The sequence below is a fragment of the Myotis lucifugus genome, unplaced genomic scaffold (genome assembly GCF_000147115.1).
Source record: "Myotis lucifugus unplaced genomic scaffold, Myoluc2.0 scaffold_0, whole genome shotgun sequence".
Lineage (NCBI taxonomy): Eukaryota > Metazoa > Chordata > Mammalia > Chiroptera > Vespertilionidae > Myotis > Myotis lucifugus.
The window spans coordinates 40,438,252-40,451,698 of NW_005871048.1; the positions used below are offsets into that span (position 1 = coordinate 40,438,252).

General features: G+C 35.4%; 1 protein-coding gene across 3 annotated transcripts in view; it reads right to left on the reverse strand.

Annotated features, from left to right (window-relative positions):
* Positions 1-303: 303 nt before the first annotated feature.
* The window catches only part of FCHO2 (FCH domain only 2), a 113,113-nt gene continuing 99,969 nt past the window's right edge, over positions 304-13,447 (reverse strand). For 2 of the 3 annotated variants that reach the window (XM_023750868.1, XM_014451807.2), the window contains 6 exons: positions 12,193-12,348; positions 11,467-11,599; positions 8,156-8,355; positions 7,351-7,415; positions 3,017-3,181; positions 304-2,714 (listed from right to left, as the gene is read on the reverse strand). In XM_023750868.1, the coding sequence (XP_023606636.1) occupies positions 2,692-2,714; positions 3,017-3,181; positions 7,351-7,415; positions 8,156-8,355; positions 11,467-11,599; positions 12,193-12,348 (742 nt within the window). In that variant the 3' untranslated portion in view covers positions 304-2,691. The remainder of the gene's footprint in view (positions 2,715-3,016; positions 3,182-7,350; positions 7,416-8,155; positions 8,356-11,466; positions 11,600-12,192; positions 12,349-13,447) is intronic. The other variant, XM_006081340.3, reaches the window with a different exon arrangement.

Here is a 13,447-nt window from a genome sequence, read left to right on the forward strand (position 1 = left end):
TAATCAAATTAAGCCTAATAATGATGATGATTTCTGGCTTACTGAAAGTTTGACAATGGTGCAGGCCAGTGTTTAATAGTTTTGTGTGATTAAGGTTAAGTTCAAGTACCAGAATAAAACCTGAAATAGTCATAGCAAGGGCTGTTAATTTTAAATAAGGCATAGACCTGTATGCCTATCCAAACAGTGATACAAAGTTCAAAATCAATTACTTCTTCCTTACTTACCTACTTTGCCTTGTCCTAACATCTATGACATGACTATTACTATCAATAGGAGTACAAAGTCACGTAAACTAACTGGTAAATTATATATTACATGTTTATTAATGGTACAACTTTTATGTAAAATTTACATTTTATGAAAAAATCAAAAATATTTACAAAATTTTGTAAGATAGATTTGCATTGTTCTAATTACAACTCAAAGTAGTAAATAACAATTCTTAAAAACTCACATTTGTTAGAGTTCTGTGTTTACAAATTCTTGGTTAAAGAGACAGCTAGAAAGTTTACCACTATACATAAGCAAGAACCAGCTTGCTAAATACATTTCCCATGAAAATCTACTGGTCTTTTTTTACATTAGTGGGGTTTTAAAATGAAAAACAAAATCAATATAAACTCATATGGCTTCAAAATTGTAACCTGCACCCAATACATATTTATGTATTGACCCTTTGCGGTAATTAAGAAAGTGCAGAAGTTTTACCATTTCACTAATTTGTACACTTTAAGGTAATGTTTAATTAAAAACAAATACTGTAAGTATAATGGTGTCTGAATTTCAATAATAAAATATTAACTGCTCAATAAGAGGAGTTTGACTGCAATGCAGTTAATAATTATGATTTCAGTAAGGGACTGCAATTGGCATTTAAGAGCACAATATGAGTTAGAATTTCTAATTTTGATCACTTCTTAGTAAAGATGAACATTTCAATAAATTATTTTATGTATTACCTTAGTCAAATCTAAATTTAGAATCGGGCTAACACTGAATATATAAAAAAGCACTATATATATATATATATATATATATATATATATATATAGCTAACGAGTAGATTTTCTGCTTTATTTAGTAAGACGTTACATAAATGTCTAGTAGTAGGAGTTTTATTTTCTGTAAAGCTTAACAGAACAATTAGTGGTTTTATATAAATTATCATATATAACACAATTTATCACTTCTACTATGCGAAATGCACGACACTGGTATTTATCCTTATAAATAAAATTTCCAATTTTAAATTATGAAACTTTGTCCAAAATATTTAATTCCTTCAATTAATTAGGATTTGCCATAAAGTTAGGTTTTTTACTATTTAATATTAGTAATTTAAGAAATGCTTAACCCAATCCATCACTTTAAAAACATACAAATTGGTAGTTTTTCCAACTGTTGAAATGAAAACAAATGACAGACTTCTCTAATGCCAAAACTAATCTTTTCTATAATGTGTTCCTCACAAAATGCTACAAAATTCATGCTCACAACACATTCAGTAAATAAATGTATAAATTCCCAATGGTAAACAGAGTAAAAGGAAATGTTAGATTGAGAGTTAAAATCCCAGTTACCAATTTAACTTAGTTTTTCAGAATTTGTTTTAAGATTTACATACTTTTGATAGGTTATGGTCCAATATCTGAAGGTAATTTTTCTCCCCTGTAAACATAAGCCATTAGGTAGCTCTTTGTCTTTCTAGTGGCTACAGTGTTTCACTAAAGAAGTGAGCCAGGGTTCTTAAGTATAAATTATTTAGTTATCCCGAATTCCCTTCCCAATTCCAGCCAAAGTTATTTATAAAAAATTGCAATTATCTTGTAAAAATGCCTGATCACTTAAGACTCTGAACAGAAGATCCAGATTGTGAGAAAAAAAGTGAGGCACATTTATGAACACAAACTGGATAGGCACATTTCTGGTTTTTTGTTATTGTTTTAAAAGGCACACATTATGCAATCCATATAAAAATAAATTAATCTACAGCATTAATTCATCAAAACAATCACAACTTCTATAAAGTTAACTGCAGAAGTAAATTTCTCTGCTGTCCTTTGCAAGCTTATTTTAAAACACATTGCACTTGAGGATTAAAAAATCAAAAAACACCACTTACAGTTATATGTTTAAAAAAATCAAATGATAAATTTTTTGCATACAACCCGGACTGTAGTCTGATTACTTTATGGCACATAACTCAATTTGATTGAGTGTTCTAAATTAACATTATCCAAAACTTAGAATTCATGTTGTTTATATCCATTCAACATCAAACTTACGAAATTTAAAACTATCTGACTAAAAAAATTTATGGAAAGCTAAATTACTTTGTGCTTGCTCTCCTGAAATATTAGGCCTGATATTACACTATAACCCCCTTTTTCAATATAAACACTGAAGATAATTTAAAATTTCAGCCTATGAAAACTTTTTACTGAGAATCTGAATCAATGTGCTTCCTGAATATTGCAGTTGATCATTTACAGCGTTGAAAATCATTTCAGTGCTATTTCTTTCGATGACTCACTTCAAAGGTGCAATTTAATATTTACAGTCAGCTCTCAAATATGTCTACATTTTAAAGACATACTACAAGTTAGAATAGTGTTTGAAAGAACAGATAATGCAGAATGGCAGGTTTGTACTACTCCCTTGAGCCAACCACTTTGCTTAGGTCGTCCATCAACAATCTGCCAGGTATCGTCCTGAAAAACACAAATTCAGCTTTGTGATTATAATTTCAAATGAACTCAAATACAATTTCATTGTGGTTACAAATATAGAACCCCAGTTCCCAATTGCTGTTTACAATATATTAGAATTAGATCACAGGTGTTCAGCTATACTGACCATGAATATTCTTTCCCAGGTACCTTATACCAAAGCCATTAGGTAGCTCTTTACCTGGCACCTTATACCAAAAATCAAAGAAAAAACTTGCATGCCTTTAGATTAGAATACAAATGTTTCCCATGTACATGAAAAAACTTGAAATCTCCCAACTCACCAGTGGCAAACCGCTTCTTTACTAAGGAAAGCCTATAGCCAGTGCCTACAAGTTCAATATCCACTCCTGAGAGGGTACTTCCCTCGCTGAGGAATTGCACTGCAAGTGTTGTCGGTTTACTGGGTCCTTCTGAAAGATCAAATTTTGCTCTTAGAGTCCCAGAACCTACAAGGAAAGGAATAAAGAATTTACACAGGATAATATACATTTCATACCAAAAAAAATCAAATGAACACTTAAGATAAACTATTATCAGTCCTATGCCAAATTCATGACATGTATACAGTAAACGAATCATGATCCTGTTTCCAAATTTAGACTTTATTCAGTGAATCTGAATTTTTTTAAAAATATATTTTATTGACTTTTTACAGAGAGGAAGGGAGAGGGATAGAGAGTTAGAAACATCGATGAGAGAGAAACATCGATCAGCTGCCTCCTGCACACTTCCCACTGGGGATGTGCCCGCAACCAAGGTACATGCCCTTGACTGGAATCGAACCTGGGACCTTTGAGTCCGCAGGCCGATGCTCTATCCACTGAGCCAAACCGGTCAGGGCGTGAATCTGAATTTTTGTTAAGTAAATAATCTTAACCCATGCTCCTCTTTGACTTAATACGAGTATGAGTTCTTTACTACTGAGGTTCCTATGCTATACGCAAGCTGAAGTGAGTCAAAAGAGAAGGAAGTCAGTGAGGGTAGGTCAGAGGGAAGCCCTAGGAGGAATATGAGTAGGAATAAAGTAAAAGGGAAATGTTTCTCATATCATGGGAGTGGGAGAGGGAAAAAAGGAAAGACAGCTAAGACTGGGGAGAACTCTATCAACATTACTATTTTCTATTCACCTCTCTTTAAAAACTTAACAGGTCTAAACCATCATGCAAAATAGGTACTTCTGAGGTGCTTCCTTTTCGATATAACCATTTATTCAATACACTTCATGCCTAATAGCATGGCAGAAATAGTAAACCAAACAATTATGATGAATATGATAAATGCCATAGAACTCTCAGGAGCCATGGAACACAAAAGCACATAAAATGGTGGTGGGGATGCCCGTATGTATTTCAGGCAGAGGGAACTACAGAGATGGGAGACTGGAGAGAGCATGATGCATGTAAGGGAACTACTTCTATACCAGAGGAGTCGGAGAAAGCTGGAGAATGGCAGAAGATGAGACTAGAATGACAGCAAGGAACAAGCTCTAAATATCTTTACATGCCAAGATAAGAAATAACCATAGGGAACCACCAAAGGTAAGAAAGACAGAAACATTTCAGATGAATGTTTTAGGAAGGGAGGGGGCGCAAGATGCAAGGTAGGGAGATCAACTGAAAGTCAATAAAACAGTCTAGGACTCTAGGTGACAGGAAAAGGGAATCTGAACTAGGCTAAGGGAAGGGAAAGGAATGCATTTGAAAGATAAATATTTAAGAGCTAGAATCAAGAGGTGAGAAAGGAAGAGTTTACTAGGAAGTTACCAGGTTTCTGTGGGCAGAATTGCTAGGTAGCAGGAATCACATTCTATGATTCCTTACACAGAAATTGAACATTACAGAGAAAAATCTGGAAGATGTCGTAACACTGATCCACCCTATACTATTTTGCTAGTGGGGAAGATGAATTGCTACCTAATTCTTAACCATTGTCCAAGCCCTCCTTAAACATACCAGGTGTACCAGTTAATAATGCGGATTTTGTACTCAAAGAAAACATGGTAATTTCAAGAGAAACATCAAAAGTGTTTTATTCAAAGTAACGTCCATCACTAGCTACACATTTCCCCATCTTTTAGGTAATTTGTGGATACCGTCCCAATAGAACTTTTCTTGTTTTGAGGCAAACCATTCAGAGACCCAATTTTCCACTTCTTCATAGTCTTTAAGTGCTGCTCAGAAAGTACCACTAGTTCCGACAGATGGCACACGCAATCTGAAGGAGCAAGGTCTGGTGAATACAGCGGGTGTGTTAATACTTCCCAGGCAAGATCTTTTAACATGTCTTTAACTGGTTTTGAAGTGTGTGATGGTGCATTATCATGAAGCAAAATTACTTTGCCGTGTCTTCTGGAACATTCTGGTCCTTTCATGATCAAAGCATGGTTCAAATTGATTATTTGTTGTCGGTAGCGATCAGTATTAATAGTTTCACCTGGTTTTAGAAGCTCATAATACACCACACCTTCCTGATCCCACCAAACGCAGTGCATTGTCTTCTTTCTGAAGCGATTTGGCCTTGTAGTCGATGTTGATGGTTGACCTGGGTCAATCCATGATTTTGTGCATTTGGGATTCTCAAAATAAATCCACTTTTCATCGCCAGTCACAATTCGATGCAAAGAAGACTTTCTTTCATGCCGTTGAAGCAACATTTTACTGATGACTTTTCGGTTTTCCATTTGTCTTTCGTTCAGTTAATGTGGCACCTATTTTACTTCCTTTAAAATCTTTCCATTGCTTGTAAATGATCGGAAATTGTTTGCTGAGCAATGTTTAATCTTTCTGCAAGTTGTTTTTGAGTTTGACACGCATCTTCATCCAATAATGCTTTTAACTGTTGGTCTTCAAACTTTTTTGGTTGACCTGGACGTTCTTTGTCTTTCACATCAAAATCATCACTTTTAAAGCGTTTAAACCAGCGTTCACAAGTATCTTGAGATGGAGCATGTTCACCATAAGCTTCCCGAAGTATACGATAACTTTCAGCAGCACTTTTCTTCAAAATAATGAATTAAAACTTCCCACAAATGCTCTTTGTTTGGCACGAAATTGGACATTTTTAAGCGTAAAAATATATCAACATATGTGTAACCCCATCTACTGAAAAAAATCCGATTAACTGGTACACCTGGTATAAGGGATCCTTTTTCTCCACATCCTCTCTAACACTTGCTATTTCTTATCTTGTTGATATTAGTCATTCTAACAGGTGTGAGGTGGCATTTCATTGTGATTTTTATTTTAATTTTTCTTATAGCTAGCGAAGTTGACCATCTTTTCATACATCTGTTGACTATTTGCATGTCTTTTTGGGAAGTGTCTGTTCAGGTCCTCTGCCCATTTTTTAATGGGAATGCTTGGCTTTTTGTTGTATTCTTCTTTTAAAAAATTTATTTATCTTTATTTATTTATTTTGTTTAAATATATTTTATTGATTTTTTTACAGAGAGGAAGGGAGAGAGAGTTAGAAACATCGATGAGAGAGAAACATCGATCAGCTGCCTCCTGCACATCTCCTACTGGGGATGTGCTCCACAACCCAGGTACATGCCCCTGACCGGAATCCAACCTGGGACCCTTCAGTCCGCAGGCCGACGCTCTATCCACTGAGCCAAACCGGTTTCGTTATCTTTATTTTTGAGAGCATTACAGATGTCCCCCGGAGTTGTATGACTTCTTTATATATTATGGATAACTAGAGGCCTGGTGCACGAAATTCATGCACTGGAGGTGGAGGGGGGGGGGGTCCCTCAGCCCGGCCTGCACCTTCTCACAGTCTGGGAGTGATCGATCACCCCTTAGAGGGAGGCCTCACCCACCCACCGCAGTGCCACCGGCCAGGTAGCCTGGGCCTCCCTCTTTAGGGCGAGTGATTGCGGTCGCCCCAAAGAGGTAGGCCCTGCCCACCCACTGCAGCCCGCTGGTGGGTGGCCTGGGCCTCCCTCTGCGGGGCGATCATGGGGAGATGGCCGGGCCCAACCAATTTCGTCGCACCTGCCTTGGCTGGCCTGGCGCCAGTGGGTGTCATAGCAGGCATTGTTTGCAAGTATCTTCTCCCATTCAGTTGGTTGCCTTTTTGTTTTGTTGATGATTTCTTTTGCAGTGCAGAAAACTTTTTTGTTTTATATAGTCCCATTCATTTATTTTTGCTTTTACTTCACAAAGGGGCTTTTTAAAGCCTGAAAACTTCTACATGATTTCTGGGAGGCCGGGAGGACTCCATTAACAGTGAACAAAAGAGTGTGTTAAGTCACTTTCAATTAGTTACCAAGTTACCTAGCTGGAATAAACAGTTCTACCTCTTTAAGAGAAAATACCTAATGAATTAAATTTTATGTTAACATGTGAACATAAGCATTTACTTAACATTTATAAAGTGACAGCATAACAAATTCTTTTCCTTACAGAGAAAGCATATTCAATGTAGAGGAGGAAAAATCTGTTCTGAATCTTAACTGGTCCACTCTTATTTAAGGTATTAACTTCCACCTAGTGGTGAATTCTAGAACTGAAGTCATGAAATTCCAGGAAAAAACTTTCCATAAACATGCCTTAAAAAGTCATTTTCTATGACCTCACATTATTTAAAAAAAGAAAAACAAGCACACACTTACCTCCATTTTCTGATTTTTCTGAAACACCAGACAGTTTCCAAAAGGCCTTCATCTGTTCTGCATTCCTATAATAACAAGTATCTTCAGATTAAGTGGCTAGTATTATACCTTATTCATAAAGGGCACTCAATAAATAAATGTGTTTTAAATATTTCACTAGAACAACTATAATACTAAATTTATTTTCAATAGTATCACCTGGTGAAAATATTTGATATAATATAAAATATAATGTTATATGTCTTTCTCAATTAATGGAATTTTTATTAAATTAATGGAATTTTTACTAAGTTATGTAATTTTCATTCCTACTAATTAGAGAAAAACAATGTGTAGATGGCTCAGTTCATTACTCAAGAAAAACACACTTTTATTAAATGGTTAGAGTCTATACTAATATTAATAGAGAGCACAAGAGAGGTAGTTAAGAAATGAGAGTAGAATATCTAATACTACTAAACACTAATCTGTGTTCCTATAGGTATGCCAGATATATTTAATCCTGTAAAATAATTATTATGATCTTTATTTTTAAAAACAAAATGTTTAGAGAGGCTAAGCAATTTGCCTAAGGGTAAAGTTGTCTTGAATCATTCAAGTCTGGATGTTGACATCAAAACTAGTTTGTTTATTTTGGATTGAGGCTACAGTGGCTTAACTAGTAAAATGAACATCTTTTTATAGCATAGTTTCTATGGGAAAATGTACCAAAACTTTTCAAACTTATACAATTTTCATAACTTAGGTTCTAAAAATTGGAGGTTAAAACACATTTAGCAGAAATTCAGAAATCTCCTAAACTTACCATATTGCAGGAGGAAGGGACTGCATGTTTGTGACCCCTCCATCCACCGGTACCATCACCTGTATGTTGGAAAGCACACTTGGTATCACCATAGCTTCTGGGTTGTACTTATAATCCACTCTAAGATCTGTGGTGCCAGCACTACATTTCCAGTATGTTGCAAGATTTAGAGGCGTGGACTGAATACCATTTGATGATACCTTTAAAGAGAAAAACAAATATTTACTTGGCCTGAAAAGTAAACAAGTCAGTTAATGACATATATAAGTTCACAGAATCTGTTGTTATCCAGTGATTCTTATTTATGCTTGTAACGTTTGAATACCTCTCAGCATTCAACATATAATTCATAAAGAATCTTAGAATTCTAAGAACTTAGATTTAAAACAAGAGAAATGGATGTGTCACCATGAAGTTCTGCAAGTCTGGAATTAGAATATTTTCCAACTTCAAATGGCTAATTTTAATCACATGACCCATAGGTAAATGGTACAATTCTAATTCTTTAGTTCCTTGCTCAAAGGACTCCCTTTCAGTGAGACCTACTCTGATCACCCTGTTTAAATTTACATTGAAAATGCAATTTTTCAGAGCTTACTTTCACACTTCTTACTTTTTCCATACCACGTATTTTCAAACACATGGTATTATTTACTTCTATCTCCCCACCCAACTCTCAGCAATTAGCAAGCACTGAATAATAAATGTTTGTTGAATGAATGATAAATTAATACCTGGAATAAACTTTAAGCTAACTTAAATGGCAGCAGCACTTTTTTACTCTTTAGGTATTTATTTCCTAGAAACACAAGCTATTTAAATACAATTATCCTATTAAAAATTCAAACAATATAGAAGTATATGCAACAGGAAATTAATCCCTTGGCATTCTTACTCCTCATTGTTAGCATCGTAGTACACATATCCTTCTAGACTTTTTAGGCATATACAAACAGAGAGACATCTCATTCTTTTTAATGGCTATAATTCATGTAATCAATCACTTTCTCTGTGGATGTGTACTTCAGTGGTTTCCTTTGTATTTTAGATTATTTTTCCCCCTTTTGTGTGATTTCTGAATAGATTTCTGGAACTGGAACTGTTGAGTTAAAGGTTAAATCTGCCCTGGCCAGTGTGGCTCAGTTGGTTGGGCGTCGTCCCATGCACCAAAAGATCACTGGTTTGCTAGGTCGACAGTTTGGTCCTGGGTCAGGGCCCCCAGTAGGGGTGGGGGGGGAGTGCAGAAGGCAACTGATCGATGTTTTTTCTCTCTCTAAACATCAATATAAACATATTTTTTAAAAAAACAGAACTGCCTTCTAAGATTCCATTCATTTGTACTACTAACAAGCGATCACACTCTTAATAAAGCAACCTTTTTTTATTTTTATCAATCTGATGGGCTAAAACCAGTATATCATTGTTGTCTAAATACTTACTGCTCTTGGGGTGGGGGTGGTGGGGTCAATCCGGGAAAAAGGAGACATATGTAATACTTTAAACAATAAAAAAAAATATTCACTGCTCTGATTTCTACTGGTATGGAGCTTCTGTCCATAAGTTAACTATCTATTGAGTTATTCACCTTTTACTTACAAATTTATAAAGGCTCTTTGGAGTAAGCCTTATGGTCTGTCTTATATATTATAAATACTTTTCCCTCAAATTAAATATTGATTCTGTTCAGGGTTTGTTTTAGCTAAATATTTTATACACAAATTTATTTTTGTGTCAAATATCTCACTCTCTTCTTGCATAGCTTCTGGGTTTTGTACCATTCTTTGAAAGGTCTTCCATACTTCAAGATTAAATACTAATAAGTAGATATTATACATATATACACACACTATTATACCCATAAATATACATATATTCACCCATAATTTAGTATCTTTACGGTCTCATTTATTATTAAACCTTTGACACATGTAGATTTTATTTTGGTTGGAGTTAGGAATTTAGCTTAAATTTTTCCCCAAATATCTAGCCTTCTGCCCCAATACCATTGAAAAATTCATCATTTCCACATTGACTTAAAATGCTACTTTGTCATATAAACAATTTTCCATTTATCCTTAGATCTATTTTTGGATACTCTAATTTGTTCCATTCATCTGGCCATCTATTGTTGTGCCAGTTGCAAACTATTTTAAATATTGTTGCCTTATAATAATTTCCCATTAAAACGAAAACATTACTCCACATTACTGTTTAAAGTACTTCTTAACTTTATTCTTCCAGAAAACTTGAAAATAACTGTCAAGTCTCTAAACACAAATACATAAACACCTCAACTGGGTTTCTGACTAGGAATATACTAAGTTTTTAAGTTAATTTAGAAACAGCTAAACTTTTTTACATGAGTTTCCTGAAAATCAATGAAATATTCATTTCTAACTATATTCAAATCAGTAGAGGTTGTTTTATGTTTCTTCCTAATTGATATTTTTTATTGTGAATGTTTTGCTGCGTTAGTTTTCCTGATTGTTTTGAAATCTATTGATTTTTGCATTATTCTCCTATATTCAAGTTTTTTACTTGATCTTCTTGATTTTTCCAGGAAAAACTTATTCCTTGTAAGTAATAATTTTGGTTTCTACTTTCCAATATTTATTACCACTTATTCCATTCTCTTGTCTAACTGTACTAACACATCCAGAAAAATCTTGTATACTAATAGAAATAATGGTTGTCTTAGCCATTCTTGACTTTGATTAATTGCTTTAGGTGGTTTATTAAGTCTGATGCTGCTGGTCTTTTCAGGTTAAGGACGCATTCATGTATATATTTACTCAAAATTTTAACCAGAAATAGATGATGAATTTGATCATCAATACCATTTATTGAAAAATGCATCATTTCTACATTGTCTTTTTTTAAAAATTTATTTGTCAAAAGTTTTACATATGTCTCCTTTTTCCCCGCTTGACCCCCGCCCCCTTCCCAAGCCATTCCCACCCCGGGCAAACCCCCACCACCCCAGTGCCTGTGTCCATTGGTTATGCTAATATGCATGCATACAAGTCCTTTGCTTGATCTCTAACACCCTCCCCTGCCATTTGTCTCTGGATCTATTCCTGTTCATCAAATTATGTTGATCATTATATCCCACATATGAGTCCACATTGTCTTGAAATGCTCTGGTCAAATGGTCAAAATCTCCATAGGCTTAACAGATTTTCTGATTTTGAAACATCCTTGCATTCCTGAAATGAACCTCATTTGGTATGACATATTATTCATTTAATGATCTACAATATTCTATGTGTTACTATTTTAGATAGGATTTTTTTCAATGACAGGACACTCACCTGATACTTTAATACATCTACATTATAATAAGAGGCAGCTGGATTTTGCTCTGATAGTTTCTTGAGGTAGACAGTAACGGCTTGCATGTTCATCCAAAAATCTTTTGTGTTAGAATCACACTGTGATGGATCACTGCATGCATAAGAAATATTTTTGTTATTTATTTGACTTTTATTTATCCTTTGCCTCTGTGTAACAATTTGGTGACCTGGGAAAAACTAGCAGAAAGGAACCAAAAGATGGGATGGAGGAAAGCTAAAGTTAGGGAATAAAGAATAAAACATACCAGAAGTTTGCCTGAAAGATGAGATGATGGACAGAAAAGGATGTAAGAATGTAATAATTATTACCACCATCAAAAACAAAAAGACAGCACAAAGCTGTTCAATCATAAATAACTTTGGTATTGTCTTCAAATTAAATTATTATTGCTTCAAAAAAGCAGGAAAATGTTTTTTTTTAAATATATTTTATTGGTTTTTTACAGAGAGGAAGGGAGAGGAATAGAGAGCTAGAAACATCGATGAGAGAGAAGCTCCGATCAACTGCCTCCTGCACACCCCCCACCGGGGATGTGCCCGCAACCAAGGCACATGGCCCTGACCGGAATCGAACCTGGGACCCTTGAGTCCACAGGCTGACGCTCTATCCACTGAGCCAAACCGGCTAGGGCAGGAAAATGTTCTTAAAAAGAAATTCCACCTTTAAAGCAAAAGTACACAAACCTGAACACAAGTTGTGCATTTGGAAGAATTTGCTCTAGTCTGCTGATATTTTTCACCCTGAAGCACAGCACAGCTGGAGATGGATTGCTAGTGAAGACTTTAATAATTCCACTTGGAAATGATATTGTCATGTCACCAGTGATCTTCACAATACACCTGAAATTAGAGATGTTGAAAATTTTAAGTAGTTTAAGTAAGGCACTTTAGTCTCCATTTAAAGCATATCTGGTTTAAAAAGGACTTTATGTATATTTATCATAATTATGAACGAATTATTTTTTCAGTTTTATTTTTTAAATGATCCTTTGTGAAATGGCATACTCAACACAAATGTAGGCACACTGATAACTCCTCTACTTGTTCACAAAACCGTCCCCTGGCCTCCTGGAAGGTGACACTGTCCCCACTGCAGCCATTTTTCCTTCTAAACACCAGAGTCCTAGGCCTCAGGGTGGCAGTCGGTGGTAAATGTCCTCCTTGTTCCTCACTGCCTCTTCCAACTCTGTGTTCCTTCTTCCTTCCTAAAAACTACCAGCTTCCTTTGAAACCCATACCATTGAACTATACTACTCACTCGTCCATCCCTTTCAAGTAATCTTCACTCCCTTTCATTTTCTGAAAATTTTAGCTCCTGGCCTATTGTTAGTAAGTACTGGTACAGAAACAGTCCATTATAATTTTTAGTGATTTCAATATCCACGTAGATAATCCTTTCAATATTTTGGTCCCCTAGTTCTTTAGCCCCTCACCTCTAATGATTCTGTCTTCCAGTCCACCTCAGCTATGCCGGAGCACCTCCATAATCTCAACTTTAGAATCCCCACTTATCTAATCACCACTTTCTTTTTTTCCCAACTCATCCTGTCTAGTATGGCATTTACAACAATTCTCCAACCTCATTAAAACTTCCAAAATGTTATTCCTACCAACCTTTTCACTAACCTTCACTCATTACTTCTTATCCGAATTTCCTCCCATCTTGGAATGTCCCGGTCCATCATTACACACACTCGCATGCATAAGTCCTCCCTTCTCTCTCACTTGATCATGCTTACTTGGCAAAACACAGTCTTTGCTAAGTTCAGCTCCTCACCTACATCTATAGAGCTGAATATGACTAGAGCCAAAACTCCCAACTGGGCCCCCTTACTGTTCCCTGACAATTCTACTACAATCCCTACATCTTTTCATACCTTCACCCTTTCCCTCTAATCTGCAATATTCCTTGCCCCCTCTCACAGCCACTTTACTTTGC